At 39.9% G+C, this 15,234-nt stretch overlaps 1 protein-coding gene across 4 annotated transcripts in view; it reads right to left on the reverse strand.

The window, feature by feature from the left end:
• Positions 1–15,234, reverse strand: part of PTPRR (protein tyrosine phosphatase receptor type R) — a 231,792-nt gene that overhangs the window by 9,549 nt on the left and 207,009 nt on the right. For all 4 annotated transcript variants that reach the window (XM_090042533.1, XM_090042534.1, XM_090042535.1 and 1 more), the window contains 3 exons: positions 7,414–7,524; positions 6,077–6,234; positions 1,393–1,506 (listed from right to left, as the gene is read on the reverse strand). In XM_090042533.1, coding sequence (XP_089898659.1) covers positions 1,393–1,506; positions 6,077–6,234; positions 7,414–7,524 — 383 coding nt within the window. The remainder of the gene's footprint in view (positions 1–1,392; positions 1,507–6,076; positions 6,235–7,413; positions 7,525–15,234) is intronic.

Genomic DNA, 15,234 nt, shown 5'->3' on the forward strand with positions numbered 1-15,234 from the left:
AATAAAAACACAATGTCAGATTCTGTGACCAGTTATACCAATGCAAGTTTGGAATAATTGTTTCAAGATGGGAATAAGTACATTAATATTGGTGTACCTAAAAGCAGGGTTTGTTCCAGTATAGAGAAAACACAGTTGGACATCATGAAGAATAAATATAAAAGATTCTATAATAGAGCTACTAAAAGGAAAATAAATATCCCGTTTTATTTTTAAGGCAGCAAATACACTGTCAAATGGATAATGGGAAATTCTATTAGACAGTTTGTGAATCAGAGGAGGGGTTTTCCCTTCTCCTATGTGTCATTTATGTTCATAAGCTGCAAGATCCAGCTAGAAATAATTCCCCTTAGAGCAGGAATTTGCATCTTTTAGGAGTGATGGACTGAAATAATGCCACTTGCTGCATAAAGGGCCAGTGCTGATGACCCAGTTGCTGCCACTGATGTTTTTCTGGGCCATCTGGCCATGCCACGTGTGCGAATCCTGATCCCTCCTCCCCCAATATTGCAGAAGCCCTATGCTGCCAAATTGCTACCAATACCCAGGCTTTCTGAACTGGACAGAATTCCTCCATGAGCTGACAATTAAACTAATATCGAATTCAGCCATGTTTCTTATCATTGCACCTAGGAAGTTATAGCTCCCTACTTTACTTAAATGAAAACTACTCATTGCAAGAGAAACATAAAACCCCAAACTCAGGTCCTGACAGAGGAGAAAAATAGAAAATTTGTTAATAGATATTTTGGTTAAAGTGTGGAGAGGGATTTCCCAAAGCACTCATTGGGTGTGTCTCTATAGTTTCCACAGTGATCTTAAGACCACCACCAAGAACACACCCTACCCACTTACTCACATTCTACATGTAATGTGTGCTGGAAAAATGTTGGGTGGTTTCCTTGTGGTAGGTACCTAGGAAGGCTCTCCAGATCTGTACAGGACATGCTTCTGAGAGTGATGAGCAGTGCACCTGGCCACAGTCTTGGGATCACCTTGAAAGCAGTATAAGCATACCCTGCCCTGGCCTAACTTTGCTCTTGCTGAAGTCCATAGTAAAAATCCCTCTAGCAAATCCGGACAGGAAATTAGGGCAACTGAGATTTTCTGAAAATCCTACGCATGATAGTTTGAAATTCTTAAGTCTTCCCATGCGGTGTGTTAACATTTTAAGAACCTAAGCATTTCAGTTCACATTTACAATTTACCGGAGTCATTTGTCTAACCTTCTGTAATATTGTATAGTGTTGGCTTCAGGACAGTATTTCTGCATTACAGTACTTCTGTTCTTTGAGGTTAACTGACAAATACATCATATTTTAATGTAACAAACATTGATTGCAAACAGCACGTCAGTTATTAGACTGATCTGATGGTTGCATTGCAACTCACCTGTCCACTCGAAGCTGGCACACAATGCTTAATAGATCTACAACTCCTTCTTCCTTTAACTGGTGACAACCAATGGCAGTAGCAATAAAACATCCAGTTCTTCCTATACCAGCACTGAAAGCAGAATTAAAACAAAGGTGAATCTCTCAGCTCTACTTCAGCTTGTTTTCTTCATGAAACTCTGACCTCTGATTTATGGACAAGAAAATATATATAAAGTGCTAAATATGGAGAAGAGAAAATGGTAAGTGGTTAGGTGTATGATTAATAAGGCTAACATTTATTTTTAGTTTCAAATCTATGTGTTTCATGCTACAGCAGATTATCAGTTATGGGTTACCTTGTGCTATCAGTTGTGCCTATATGCTTTCATTCTCCTCAGAAGTATATGGAAGGAACAACTTAATGCAAAACTTCAAAAGTTTCAGTGAAACTGAGGAGTTTAAGTATCCTTTACACCTAAGAAATGGATGATGGAGATGTGACATAAGCAGCAAAGCTGGCCCCAAAAGGCAAAAGACCTGGGGATTTGTCCAAGCACTCTTCCCTCCTTCCCTAACTTCACCTTGCTTGGCTGGAAAGTTTCCACTCTAGTCCTTTTTTATCAGCCATGGCTACATAGCAAGAAAAATTAATAGTATCAGTGTCGTCCACCACCTTCTCCTCTCCCTCTGGAGAGAGGAAAAGGAGTCAGTATGCCTTTTAGTGGGCTCATTCTTCACCCCTTGTGTCTCCAGCATCTATCTACCTATAACTTTGAGGAACTGGGCCATCATTCCTTTCATTTGTTCCAGGAATTCACTGAAACCATTCCTACATATTTGTTCCTGCTGGGGGAAAACATGCAGAAGATGTGATCTGGCAGTTAAAATTAAATGTTGGGAGTCAGAATTCCAAATCATCATGCTTGACTTCAGATTTCAGATGAGTTTCAGGCCTTCATGATAGGATTTAACCACTTTGTGCCTCAATTTGGCCATCCACAATTTCTCCATACACAGTAAGGTACACAGTAAGGGTCCCCAACACTTGGCCTGCAGGAAACATACTCCCTGCAGAACTCTAAGACAGAAAAACCATTGTGGCAGTGTCGCAGAGCATTCAGGTCCCTGCACCTGAGAGCAGAAAACAGCTCGGGAGAGACCCCTTGTGGCAAGAAGGGGGAGGCCCAGCTGCCAGTTACCAGGGCAGCTGGAGTAACAGGTGCTGGTTGCCAGGACAACCTCTGGGGAGCCAGCTGACAGGAAGGGGCAGGGCCTGGCCTATATAAGCCCAGGCAGGAGGCCAAGAGGGCACTTCCCCTCTGGCGGCCAAGGGAGGAGGAACTCGGCCAGTGCAGACAGAGGGGAGAACCCTGACTGCATGAGCAGCCCCTGGTCAATGCTGGGGGTTGGAGCATTTCCTGGTAGGGATCGAATGTTGTTTGGCTGGATGGTCTAGCTTCTTATGTTATAGCCCAGGGGCTTTGTGATTTTGTGTTCACTGTTTTGACTGGAGGACCGGGTGAGGCTATTAGGGATTGGAGGAGGCCTCATAGGGGCTCCCTGATAGCATGGGGATCCTGCTGCCAGAGACGGTGCAGTATTTGGGTGTATTGACCCCAGCCCCAGAGCAAGGGGGACAGTGACAAGCCAAGAGAGAGGGCCGCAAGGAGCAAGAAGCCCCAGAGCAAGGGGGCAGTGAGAAGCCCCAGAGCAAGGGGGGGTGGGCTGCGAGAAGCCCCAAGGAGGTAAAGGAGAGGGCCAAGTCACAACAGGGCCCAGGTCAAAACCACGCTAATACCATCTGCAAGGTTTGGGCTGCAGTGTAGGGGAGGAAAAGGAGCTGCAGATAGCACCCCCTGGCACTGGGGGCAGCCTCCTGCTAATTACATCAATCAATTAATCAATTTAAGATCAAGGCATGGCAGATGAGTAAGCAGGTGGTTGGCCCATAACAAGAGGGCAGAGTCACCAATAGAAAGGCTCTAGTAGCGATACTCCTGTCACAGGCAGCCACAAGAAATTAAAAAGTTAAAACTGAGATTGACAGAGAGTACAGCATAGGAAGGATATTGCCAGCAGCAGTGTTGGGGATGGTTCTGCTTTGAGCAGGAGGTTGGACTAGATGACCTCCTGAGGTCCCTTCCAATCTTAATTGTCTATGGTTCTATGAACTAAGGTGGGGCAACCAGGGCAACAGCCCTAGGTGCTGACTTGGGGGCAAGTGAGGGAAGAGCAGAAAAAAACAGCTTCCACCATAGCCACACGATCATGCTTGTGACACAGTGGTATCTGGAAATCACCACTGCTCAGGCACCTGAATGGCTTGTTATGCTTCAAGTTGTCTGCAATGTTTTCCTTCTTCACAACTGTTGGCCATAAGACAACAAAATTCACAGACTACTGATTTATCTAATAAGTATACAATCATCTATACACCTTATAGTTCTCTTGAATTAGGTTAAGTTAGCAGCAATAAAATATTTTGGATTGCCATAAGACTGTAAAGTGTTGTTAGGATTAAGCACACATATTACAGCTAAACAAAGCCTGATGGAATTAAAGATGTGAGTGTATCTGAGACTCAAGAGCCCTCCCATCTGGAAGTCAGGATTATCAACAGGACTCAGTAACTAAACACATACAGATAGCTGAGCCAAAAAATAAGATGTTAATGAGAGGCAAAACTAGCAGTTTAAGAAAAGTCTGACTTCCTTAGCTGGGTGTGAGCTGTACTCCTGAACACTAGGATCATTTGGGTAAACATGTCCAAAAGGGGCTAGAGATGTTTTATCAAACAGGGAAAACAGAGGCACTAATTTAAGCAAATTAAGGCATGTGTGTTCTCTTTTCCAAAATATTCTGGATCCTTGAAAAAAGGAGTGTATAAATTAAAGCTCTGAATTGGCCAGTATTTTCTCACAGCAGAACACTTTACATGAAACTTCTTGGCTGTGTTATACAGTTCAAATTTTCCCATGGATTAACTGTTCTTGGACAACTTTTCTAATTCTTTTAACAAAGGATTTTAAAATTTTTCCCTCCCCACATCAGTCATGTAGGCCCTATCATTTACCTAGCTTTAGTGCAGAGAGAGCCAAGTGAATCCAACACACTGGGATCATCTACATGTGCATTTAAGCAGGACTAAATTTAATGCGCATCAAACTAATGTGCATTAAGCGATCTTTGGCAGGTGCCTACATGTGCAGATTTGGCACTAAAGTTAATGCCAAGTCCCTGCAGCCCTGCCATGTTCTCCTAGTAGCTGGGCAGACCTGGCGCGCATCTACATGTGCATTAACTAATCACACCTAAATTTGATATCTGCACTTGTAGGTATCAAATATAGGCATGATTAGCTTAATTTTGCCATTTTTAATGAGCATTAAGGGCACACACATGTAGATGCACGCCCGTAATGCACATTAAATTAGGCCAATGCATATTAACGCATTGCATGTAGACGTACCCACTATTCCCCGCCCCCCCTTTTTTTTGTTGTCCATCCTCATCACAGTATTTTTGTGATCTCATTTAAGTACTCTGAGGTGCTGATCACTGCACACTATGGTAATAAAGTATGACACTGCACATTTCCATTTGTTTGTTTGTAGAATACTCCTTCAAGACTCTAATATGAAAACATTTGGGTGAGGAATGGGTAGGCTCATTATATCATCATATAAAGAGTAAAGGCAGTATTTGGTTCATTTGATCTGTGGAGTAAAATGGGTTGTTGTTTGCATATATTCAGCCAGTTGGGTTTGTGCAAATGTTGCAAACCCAAAAACATTTGTGAATTTTAGCACAAATGTATATTTGCCTGAAATGCTTACCTGAAGCTTGTTATCCTGTGTAAAAATACATCAGTCATCCGATCATAGGGCAGAACACATGACTTAGGTGATGGATCACACAATATGAATAATGAGTATCAATTAAAGTGAGCAATGAACAAGAAACAGAACTGAAAACTACTTCTTAGAACTGGGATTTTGGTTTTAGCCATGTTGGTCTAATGACACAGGCAGGCAAAGTTCTTTGGGTAGATGTGAGATCTTTTATTAGACCAACTGAGTAGTTGGAAAAAAGTTTTTAGCAAGCTTTTGGGCTCAATCACCCTTCTTCAAGCATAGGAAATCTCTGCTGTTCTGAGACTCCAAGGAATGAGAGAAGCTAAAAGTGTGACAGGATGTCAGTGAGAATGCAAATAGGTAGAAATTAGGCTCTACCTTTTGTTTTTACATTCTCATTTACATCCTGTCACACTTTTAGTTTCTCTCATTCCTTGGAGTCTGAGAACAGCAGAGACTTCCATATGCCTGAAGAAGGGTGATTGCACCCAAAAGCCTGATAAGAACTCTTTTCCATCTATTCAGTTGGTCTAATAAAAGATATCACATCCATCCAAAGAACCAATCCTCAGAACCTAGCTTTCAAATGCTTAAATTCCTTAATACAGTAGCAGAATTTGGGATTAGTTTAGGAACTCGTCCCATTTAAAAAGTACTACATTTCTAAAATACATTAATGTAAACTAACAATCAGCATTTAATAAAAGCATGTGGATAAACATTTTTTTAGCATTTCCAAAAAAACCCAATACAAAGAGGAAAGGGCCTTTAAGATAGAATTTTTTTCTATAAGCCCTATAGAAGTTTGCTTGCAATAATAAATTTCAGAAAATGTGAGGAGATTACCTGCAGTGCACAATTACAGGACCTCTGCCAGGTGATGCCATCCTATCCTCTTCAACGTCCAGCATGAGCTGCAGAAGAGGCTGAGCACTGTCTGGGGTTTTGTGGTCAGGCCAGGATGTGTACCAATAGTGTTTCACATTTCGTGACTGACTCCCTTGCTGAAAGCAATTTAAAGGTATAAATTGTGCATTTTGGACGAACAATTTTTAGCATTTATTTCTGTCAAAATTACATTAAACCCTGGAAACCAAAGGAAGGAATATGTACATAGGCTGGCACAATTTAACCCAAGGGTGGCTGAAAATATATTATCATGCCAAACACCAATGGTAATCTGGAACATCCAACATCTGATAAACTGAATGCCTTGGTACTCAGGTCCAGATTGTCTCCCACTCCAGCTATTTGGCTGTGCTCCTCAGTGGGCTGTCTAGTGAACTGGGAATTATTGGACCATTCTGACATCACTTTTTCTCTGTCCTTTCCAACGTGGGATAGGGATGGAAAGACTGACAAAGGAGAAGTGGAATCAGGCCAGAATCTGGCCTTCTATCGTCTTTCATGTTTATGAAATAGATTAATTTATCTACTCTTTATCCTTACCATTAGAGGTTTTACTACAATACCTAGATACAGAACACACGTGAACAGAACTAACTACCACATGGGCTAGAGTAATCATTTCTTTCTTCCACCCTGCAGTCTCCAAGCTGTTTCAGGAACAGGAGATAGTTACCATATTGTGGGCAGTTATGGAATAATTTGCTAATAGTAGCAGTTTCTTCCTAATTCCAGGCAGTTCAAGTTTAGTTCATGCTTTAAGGCATGACGTTGGTATTGCTTTAGGACTGAAACTCTTGAGGTCCCTTTAAGCCCCTTTTTCCTTATGATCCTAATCTTTTATTTTTATCTTTTCTGATGGGCCATGAACATCATCTTCATTCAAATCAACCTTTAATGTTTCTTTGAATCCTGTTAAACTTCAGGGGTCTAAGTTTCAATTAAAGTAAAAGCTCTATACATCACTTTAGCCATGTGAAGAATTCCTAAAGTTATTGTACTATATGAGGGTGAAATTTATTCCAATTTTAAGGCCTGTTAATGCTGCAAGACTTATACAGAATAGCTCTAGTATAAATATTATTGGGAAATGGTTTCACTTTTTCCTTGTAGCCGTGAGTTCCACAGGTCATTTATTCATCATGCCAAAAACAAAAACATGTATCTCCCTTTTCAGTTTTAAACTGATTGCCTTTCAGTTTCACTTAATATCCAGCATGGAAGAATTACAGATATTTGAAGGACATTTATCTATGACCGGCACAGAACATTGTTACCTTTAATGTAAGGTTGCGAACAGTATAGTTCTCACATTCTTGCACATTGGTAACAAGGACTTCAACTTTCCCATATATTCCTCTTTTTTCTGGCCAATAGAGCACACATTTCTGAAATGGAAATATCAGTGGCATCAAATAATCAGTGTCTGGATTCATACTGATATCTGATTCTTACTAGCACTTATTTGTCTGACAAGCAGAGATTAAAGCAATCAAGGCAGTATTCACATATCCTTAGCATAAAACATTCTAAGTAGCATGCTGTAGGCAGCTGAATTAATGTTTTGGGGCCTAATTCTTAGAAAATGTCAGATCATTTTAAACCCAGCTAAAGCATCTGTGGTAACCAGGCCTAAGTTGGATGCCCCTAAAGCAGAGGCATAATCCATAATCAAAGGATCTTTTTGAAAGTATTTACCTTAAAATATGAATCCAGACTATACTAGGGGACACTCTGAATAGAATTATAGCTATTCAGAAACACAACCAAGTTCAAATGAAGACAAATATTTTACAGCAAGGATAAATTACAAATTAAGGGTGGATTTTTTTAATTAAACATTTTACAAGTTTATGCAGTTAAATCCTAAATATGGTTTCTCTTCAAGCAGAAGTCCCTGTAAATGGGGACTGAATAAGGGACTTAGAATGCATCTAATGCTTAACAAGAATTTTAACTCTACTTAATACTGAGAGCCCTGATTGAAAGCATTTAGGTGTAGTCTTACAACCTGATGAATTCAAAAACATAAATACTTTGGTAAGTCAAGGCCTAACAAGGGAGAATTTTAACTAAGTGGTAATGAAAATCAAAAAGTTCACTGTCTTGACTAAATTTCGTGAACAATTCTATGAGTACAGAGCATTGTTATGGAACTAGTAAAGTACTATACTATGTGAACAAGTTACCTGCTAAACATCTGCTCAAAGGCAGATGCAGATGCAGAGGCAGATAACACTTAAAAAGCAAAATCCATCTATTGTGCAGTACTGTGTGATGTATCTATCTATTGATACATCACAGCTGCTAATGCATAGTCATTTCAAATAGGATTCAGACCAAATTCACACTGAAATCCAACATTGTAAAATGCAATGACAAGGAAAAAAAAGAACCCCAAAACCAAGTTTTCTACGACCACTGTTATCTACAAGAATGTTATCTGTTTAAGAAGTCTTGATGCAAGAGAGAGCAATTCAGAGAGCAGCTACTTATCAACTCTTATTATATAGTGAAATGAAATAATCACTTTAATATCATATGCCACCATAAAACACAATTTTCAGTAAATATTACTAGAGGTAAGGGAAAAATCAGTATAGTTCCATTTAAATGCAAGAACTGATCATCTAGCAAGATATTTAAACTTCTAGACAACCTGATAGCCCAATAGCTGATTGAGCTGAATACAAACACCTCTACAGTATAAACACTTTTCTAAAAATAGACGCTTATTACCTTAGTACTCTGAGATGTATGAAAGCCACATATTTCTGAAACTCAAGTTATACTGACCAATCTACTTCATTTCATTCAAAGATGTCATCATTTGCATTTTAAGACTTGAAGAATTACTGTGCATCTTAAACTCGCCTGTCTGAAGGTACCAAGAATGCTGACAAAATGCTCTAGGAAATGTATGTGACAAAAGCATTCAAAAGTTCAAATCACCCAATGTGACACATGCAGCCACTATCAGCTCTGAGATCTAAAAGACATGCCCCTCCCTGGGATTGTAGCTTTCGTTGCTAATATGGGAAAAGAAAAGTCAAAATATACAGTTGCACCCTGACTATCAACAATGGTACAGTCAGTCTCTAAGACTTCTTGATAAATGAGAGTACCATGCCGAAAACTTCAGGAGCTCTGAAAGTATGTTTATCTTGACTCTCTACTAGCACGGTAATTGGCAGCTTGCACTGGGTGGACATTGCAATTGTTCATTAAGATAGTCCTCAGTTAATAGCTTCAATATCCTATCTACTTTTAGTAAAACAATAATGGCTGTTTTTAAGAACAGTCTCCATGTATCTTTTGAAACCTCTCTATTTGTTATAACCAAAAAAAGAAAGAAAATAAAGCTGTAATCAGTTGGTTCAGACTCTTCTAAAAAGGCAATATCTCAGAAAAGATTTATTACAATACAGATAGAATTGCGGAGCACAGACACAATAGTGCAGAAATTCCACAGAACCGTAAGTCTGAAAGAAGCAACTTGCTCAAAACCATTAACTTCACTGGCAAGAAAACTTTATTAGGCAAGTTATACCTGTTCAAAACTCAGCCAGTGTCTAACCATTGTACTAACTAACCTGGCATATATTGTCAGGAAACACTTATTGCATTGGATATGGCTACTGTGTTTATGAATATAGAGAGGTTTTTCTAGATCTTTACTGGGCATGTCTACACGTGCATTTACATCACATTAAATTTACTGCTCAGTAAACAGAAATAGGCCAGTGTCTACAGGTGCAGGCGTTAAAGCATATTAACACTATGCGTGGTCTGATTTGGGATTGAGGTTAGATCCAAGTCAGTCCCCATGCACAGCACTATTGTGTAGTAAGGTGTCTACATGTGTGTAACTGAGCAGTAACTAACTGGCATCATACAGGGATCAAATTTACGCCCAAGACAGCATAAGTCACCATAGTTACGGCACAGTATGGGCTTGCGCGTGTAGATGCATGCCCATACTGCACAGAAATTTTAGGTTACTGCATGGTAATTTAAGTTCCTGAGCAATAACTGTGCAGGTGTAGATGCACCCACTGAGTAATAGTCTTCTTACACTTCCCATTGCTTTTCCTGGTAGTACTGCATCTGTACCTTACCACTCTTATAGTGCCTCAGAATTTTTTTAACCCTGTATAAATGGCCTACTTTATATATTTAGAAAGTAGTTAAGTATGTGGTAGTACTTAAGTAGTTAAGTTCTTTCTATTTATGTGTGTTTGGGGATGATTGCATAATCCTTCATATAACCAGATTCATGGGAATTACACACGGGAGTCTAAAAGTAGTCTTAACCATTTAGATGTAAAATTATGAACCATCTTCACATGATCTTCTCTGGGTTTTGTGTGCCAACATAATCACATTCAATAATAACAACTCTGTCTCAACTGGTCTTGAATTTACAATTAGCTAACAGTCTTCACACTTCTTGCGTCCCTCCCCTCTCCATTTCCATTTCACATCATTGCTCCCAATGGTACCTCTATGTCTTTTTTTACCTCTTGCCCATTCCAGTATGGCAAGTATCATCTCTGTCTTCTTTCAAATTCCTACCAAGGACTAATTTAATTTGATTAGCTGCTTTCTACTATGACCTTCTACTTCAGGGTTATTTATTTCGGAACTGGTGTCTGACCTTGTTTAAAAAAAAAAGAATCAACCATTAAAACTAAAAAGAGATTTACACACAAAATGTATCACATGATCTTTAATGTCTTTCAATATTTGTCCTTGCCTCTTGCCCCCTTTACCCTCCAACGTAGTTGCAGCCTTAACTCTACCTCAATCCTCAGTCCTGCCTCTCTGAGATCACCCTCCTCAAGTATCAGACCTCATGCTTTTACCTCTCCTTATGTGGAATTATGTAATTCTTCCATTCTTAGACTAGGCTCTAGGCTACAGTTCCACGTACATCAACTATACCTTTCCAACAGGTCCAACCTTGGCACTGTTCTTTTCAGGAGTCTATGGCCAGTAATGTTTAATGAGCAATCAGGCTTCTTAGAAACAATGTAGTGCTTCTATTATAGCATGTTTTTTCTGACCAATTACATACTTTTCTTGGGAAACAGATCCTTTTTCAGATAGCAGAGTTCTTTTGTTCTTCTCTGTTCCCTGGCTTAGGACTTTCTGGACAAAAGTGATTTTTTAAGTTCATATGGAGGAAGTAAAATCTTCAAAACTACCAAAGTTGATGTTATCTTTTGACAATCCTTGAGTGTTTCTGGAGAAGTGGATTAAGAATCCTGTTCCTGTTTTCTGTCTTATACTGACATCTTCATACAGTAAATGTTCCAGTAAGCAGGTCAGTATTCATAAATTATGACAAAGCAGTTCCTACTCTTACGTACGTACCCTGACCTCAACTGTCTATTGCTGAAGTCATGCTAAACTATATTAATTCTAATTCAGACCCTGAGGAGCCCACTACTGGAACATTTGTATACTGCAATCCTCAAAGCAAAGACTTTGCCTAAATTCCTATTCTTTCTATTAGATGTCTAAAGCTAAGGAACCATTTGGCCAAAAAAGAGTGATCCTTTGTGGGAAGATGTATAACTTTCCCATTCTTTCAGTAGGCAGATTTATATATCTATAGAGCATGTTGGTACTAAATAGGAAGTTGCCTACTGGTCGCCAGTAGGAAAAGCTAAGGAGAGATGTATGTGAATTCCTGCTCCTCAGGTATTTGATGAAGGGCAGCACACTATGTGCCTCCAAAGTCTCACGATCCTACCAAAGAATGAAAAGAGGAAGGATGATCCAATACTCTTCTAGCCAGTAGCCTAGGATTTAGGTCACTTTCCACAGAAGTGGGAGACTTGGGTTCATAGCTCCACCCAGTCGGAGGTGATTTGAACTTGTATCCCTACATTCCAGGAAGTTGCCATAACCACCAGAATATGGGCAAGGTGGGACTGACAGCATCCACATCCTACCTGTAAAACCTGGGTGTGAAGGAGTGAGACAGAACTTACAGCATGGAGGACCAGCAGGGCTGCAGCTGCAGCCCAGAAAGGAAGGAAAATACCAACCCAATTTCCAGAGCAGCATCTCGCTCAGGATTGGTGGAGGGAGGCCACTCAAAGGTATTTCCAGCCCCAGGGAGGGGCAGAGAGGGTTTAGTTCCCTGCAGGCCACAGGGAGAGGAGCAGCTGAGTGTCTCGGCAGGCAGAAACTGCAGAGCAGGCCTGAGGAACGCTGGAGGAGTGACCCTGAGGCAGGCGGAGGCCTGCAAACAAGCGGCTAGTGGGAATCTCTGGAGCAGAGCTGCAGCTCTGGATCTGGAGCGAGGGAGCCCACAAGGCCAGAGAGAATCTCCGGACTGGAGTTTTTCCAACAGAGGATCCAGAAAAATCTACAGTCACAGATAGAGCCTTCGTGCACAAGGGGGACACCCCTATGTGTATGTTCATAGGGGTTCAGGGCAGGCTAGCACACAGCAGAGAATGGACTAAGGGATTGTTTTTTGGGGTGGTGGGGGACACTGCCAGAGCCTGACAAAAAGCTGAGAAGCAGCCAGGGTTTTTTTCTGTGATTTCTCTTGCTATTTTGATTTTGTTTGAGCACAGGCCAAGACCAGCCCCTGGAAAGGTATATCCAAAAGAGGCACTAGGACACCCTGGGGTGCAGAGAAGGTTACAACAGGCAGCACTGCAACCTGGCTGCAGAAGAACATTGTAAAACACCATCTGGAGAGGCTAGGCTGGGGTAAAGGGGAGGTTTGGAGCCCCACCAAAGACACAGGGATCAAGACCAGGCGGGATCACTGTGGGCACTGCCTCCCAGGAATATATAGGACATCAAAGTCATGGCAGGTGAGAAAAAATGTAAGATCCACTTCCTGGCAGAGCTGGTGATCCAGAGCCAAGGTCTACCCTGTCACCACCGGTAGGCAGACGAGCACAGGGCACCACGAGCAAGCCCTATAATACCTACAGATGTCACACTGGGTTTCTGGGTGGACAAGATAGCAAGAAACAGAAGGAGATTCAGCAAAGAAGATCAAGACTCTGAATCTTAGGAAGAGGGCTATTGCCCTGGGATGGAGAGAGATTATATGGGTTTTTCTTCCACTGCTGTTTATGCCTTTTATCCAATAACTATTTTCTGCAGAAACCAGTCATCACTAAACTAACAGTGAATTCTACAAGATCCAGTATTTCCAACAGCTACAGTTCTTTCATTCTCATCAAAAGTATCAAAAGAATGACTGCAAACATTTTTGTATGGAAAACCATACGTTGTGTAAAAACATTTCTCACAGTAGTGGATTGTAGACTTTATTTATGCTTTAGAAATATGCTTCCTGCCTGATATGTAATACTATTGCCATTATTTTGAGGGTAAACAAAATGTATACAGTCCATGGAGTAGGTATTGTAAATGCAAATTATGTAGGTATTGTATGCAGATTATTTGATGGCAGAAAAGTCTATAAAATAGTGTATTTCCTTCTCTGGATGTTTGTCTAAATTTTTATTGCTCCAGTGTCGTGACTAAATGATGAAAACATTTCACTTTCATGACTCAACGGATAAAGACTAATAAGATTAGAAGGGGTTTTTTCCTCTCTTTATTTAAAACGCAAGAAATCTATATTCAGCATAGGACATTCTTGGTCTTTATCCTAATTGTATTGAAATAAGACTTTGTTATTCCTAAAATTTTACAGCTGAGTTCCCAGGTACTTGCTACTTATTCAGGTAAATTTCTTATTAATTCACTGAATGAATAAATATGACAGAAACTAGCCCATATACTCTAAATCATAATTTCACAAGTCAGAGTTTAACACAGAAGTCTGCAAAAGTACTTGTGCGTACATTTCACTTCATGCTGAGGATATTGACTGGTGGATCTTCCAATCAATGCTTGATATTATGTTTTCCAGTTCCAGATTTCTGGGTTTTGGTCCGTAAAACCAATCACACTGCAGTTCCTATAACCTCTCCTACCACTGATCAATCAGTTTCCATTGATTTATCAGAACTAAATCCAAGAGACAGTAATGAAACAATGAAACAAGAGACATAAATGAAACATGCATTTGTTATGCAGACCAAATTAATCTTATTTTCTATGTTCTAATGTACTTTTGTATGTATTTGCATTAATTTAACAGACATTTATTACAGCAAATTTCAACCATTTTACATCTTTCTTGAATGTCCCTCATTAAAAAAAACTCCTCAATTTAGACCAAATTTTATCTTCCTTATATATGACTCACTTTCATTACTGTAACTTTATCAAATCAGAACTCTCAATTGTGAAACTAAAGTCATGAAGGATTTTACTTATGCTAAAGAAATGAACGCTACATTGTCTGAAATCTTTATTGTTATTTTTATGTTCCCTAATTTGGACATGCACTATGGCTCCAGTCCTTAGCTGGAGAAAAGTGAAGGCATGCCAGCCTTTATCTAAGATTTGATTTGATTATTGAGAGGGTGAAAGAAACAGGAGTGGGGGTGGTGAGAGGTTGGCGGGGGTGCTGCTGCTTTTGAACAAGAGCGTGTTAATGTGCATGTCTATGTGTGCATATTATAAACAAGCCACCCTGAAAATGATGGCAATGCTGCAGAGAACAAAACAGCAAAAATTGCAAAGTGTTATTTTGTTAAACAGCAGCTGTTTTTGCCTCTTTTCTAAGCAGTAAATATTTTAATAGAAAAGTTAATGCACTGAAAATGGTAAACATTGAAACTGTTTTCTTCCCAGCAGCAAGAAAAACAACAGAATAACTCAGCTAACAATCCGGAATTTCTTAACATTTCTTGCCAGCATTTCTCACTGGAATGTCAGAACAATTTGTGTAAACACAGACATTCTCCTTGTAGCCTGGGAACTACTAAAGATGCCTCACCCTCTTTTATTAGGAGGAAATTATCAGTATCAGTCCATAACACTGCTGATAAATACTACTGAAGCAGGACTGCATAATTCAGGTAAACATAGGGTTTCCTGGTTCATTGGAAACCACTGGACATTTCTTTCAAGTCATTTTTCTCACACAGTGTTAAAAGTAAATGTTTAAAAGTTCTGTATTTTCTCAAATATTTGTTAGTCTGGCC

This window comes from Crocodylus siamensis, chromosome 4 (assembly GCF_052110815.1).
Source record: "Crocodylus siamensis isolate JL-2025a chromosome 4, ASM5211081v1, whole genome shotgun sequence".
Classification (NCBI taxonomy): domain Eukaryota; kingdom Metazoa; phylum Chordata; order Crocodylia; family Crocodylidae; genus Crocodylus; species Crocodylus siamensis.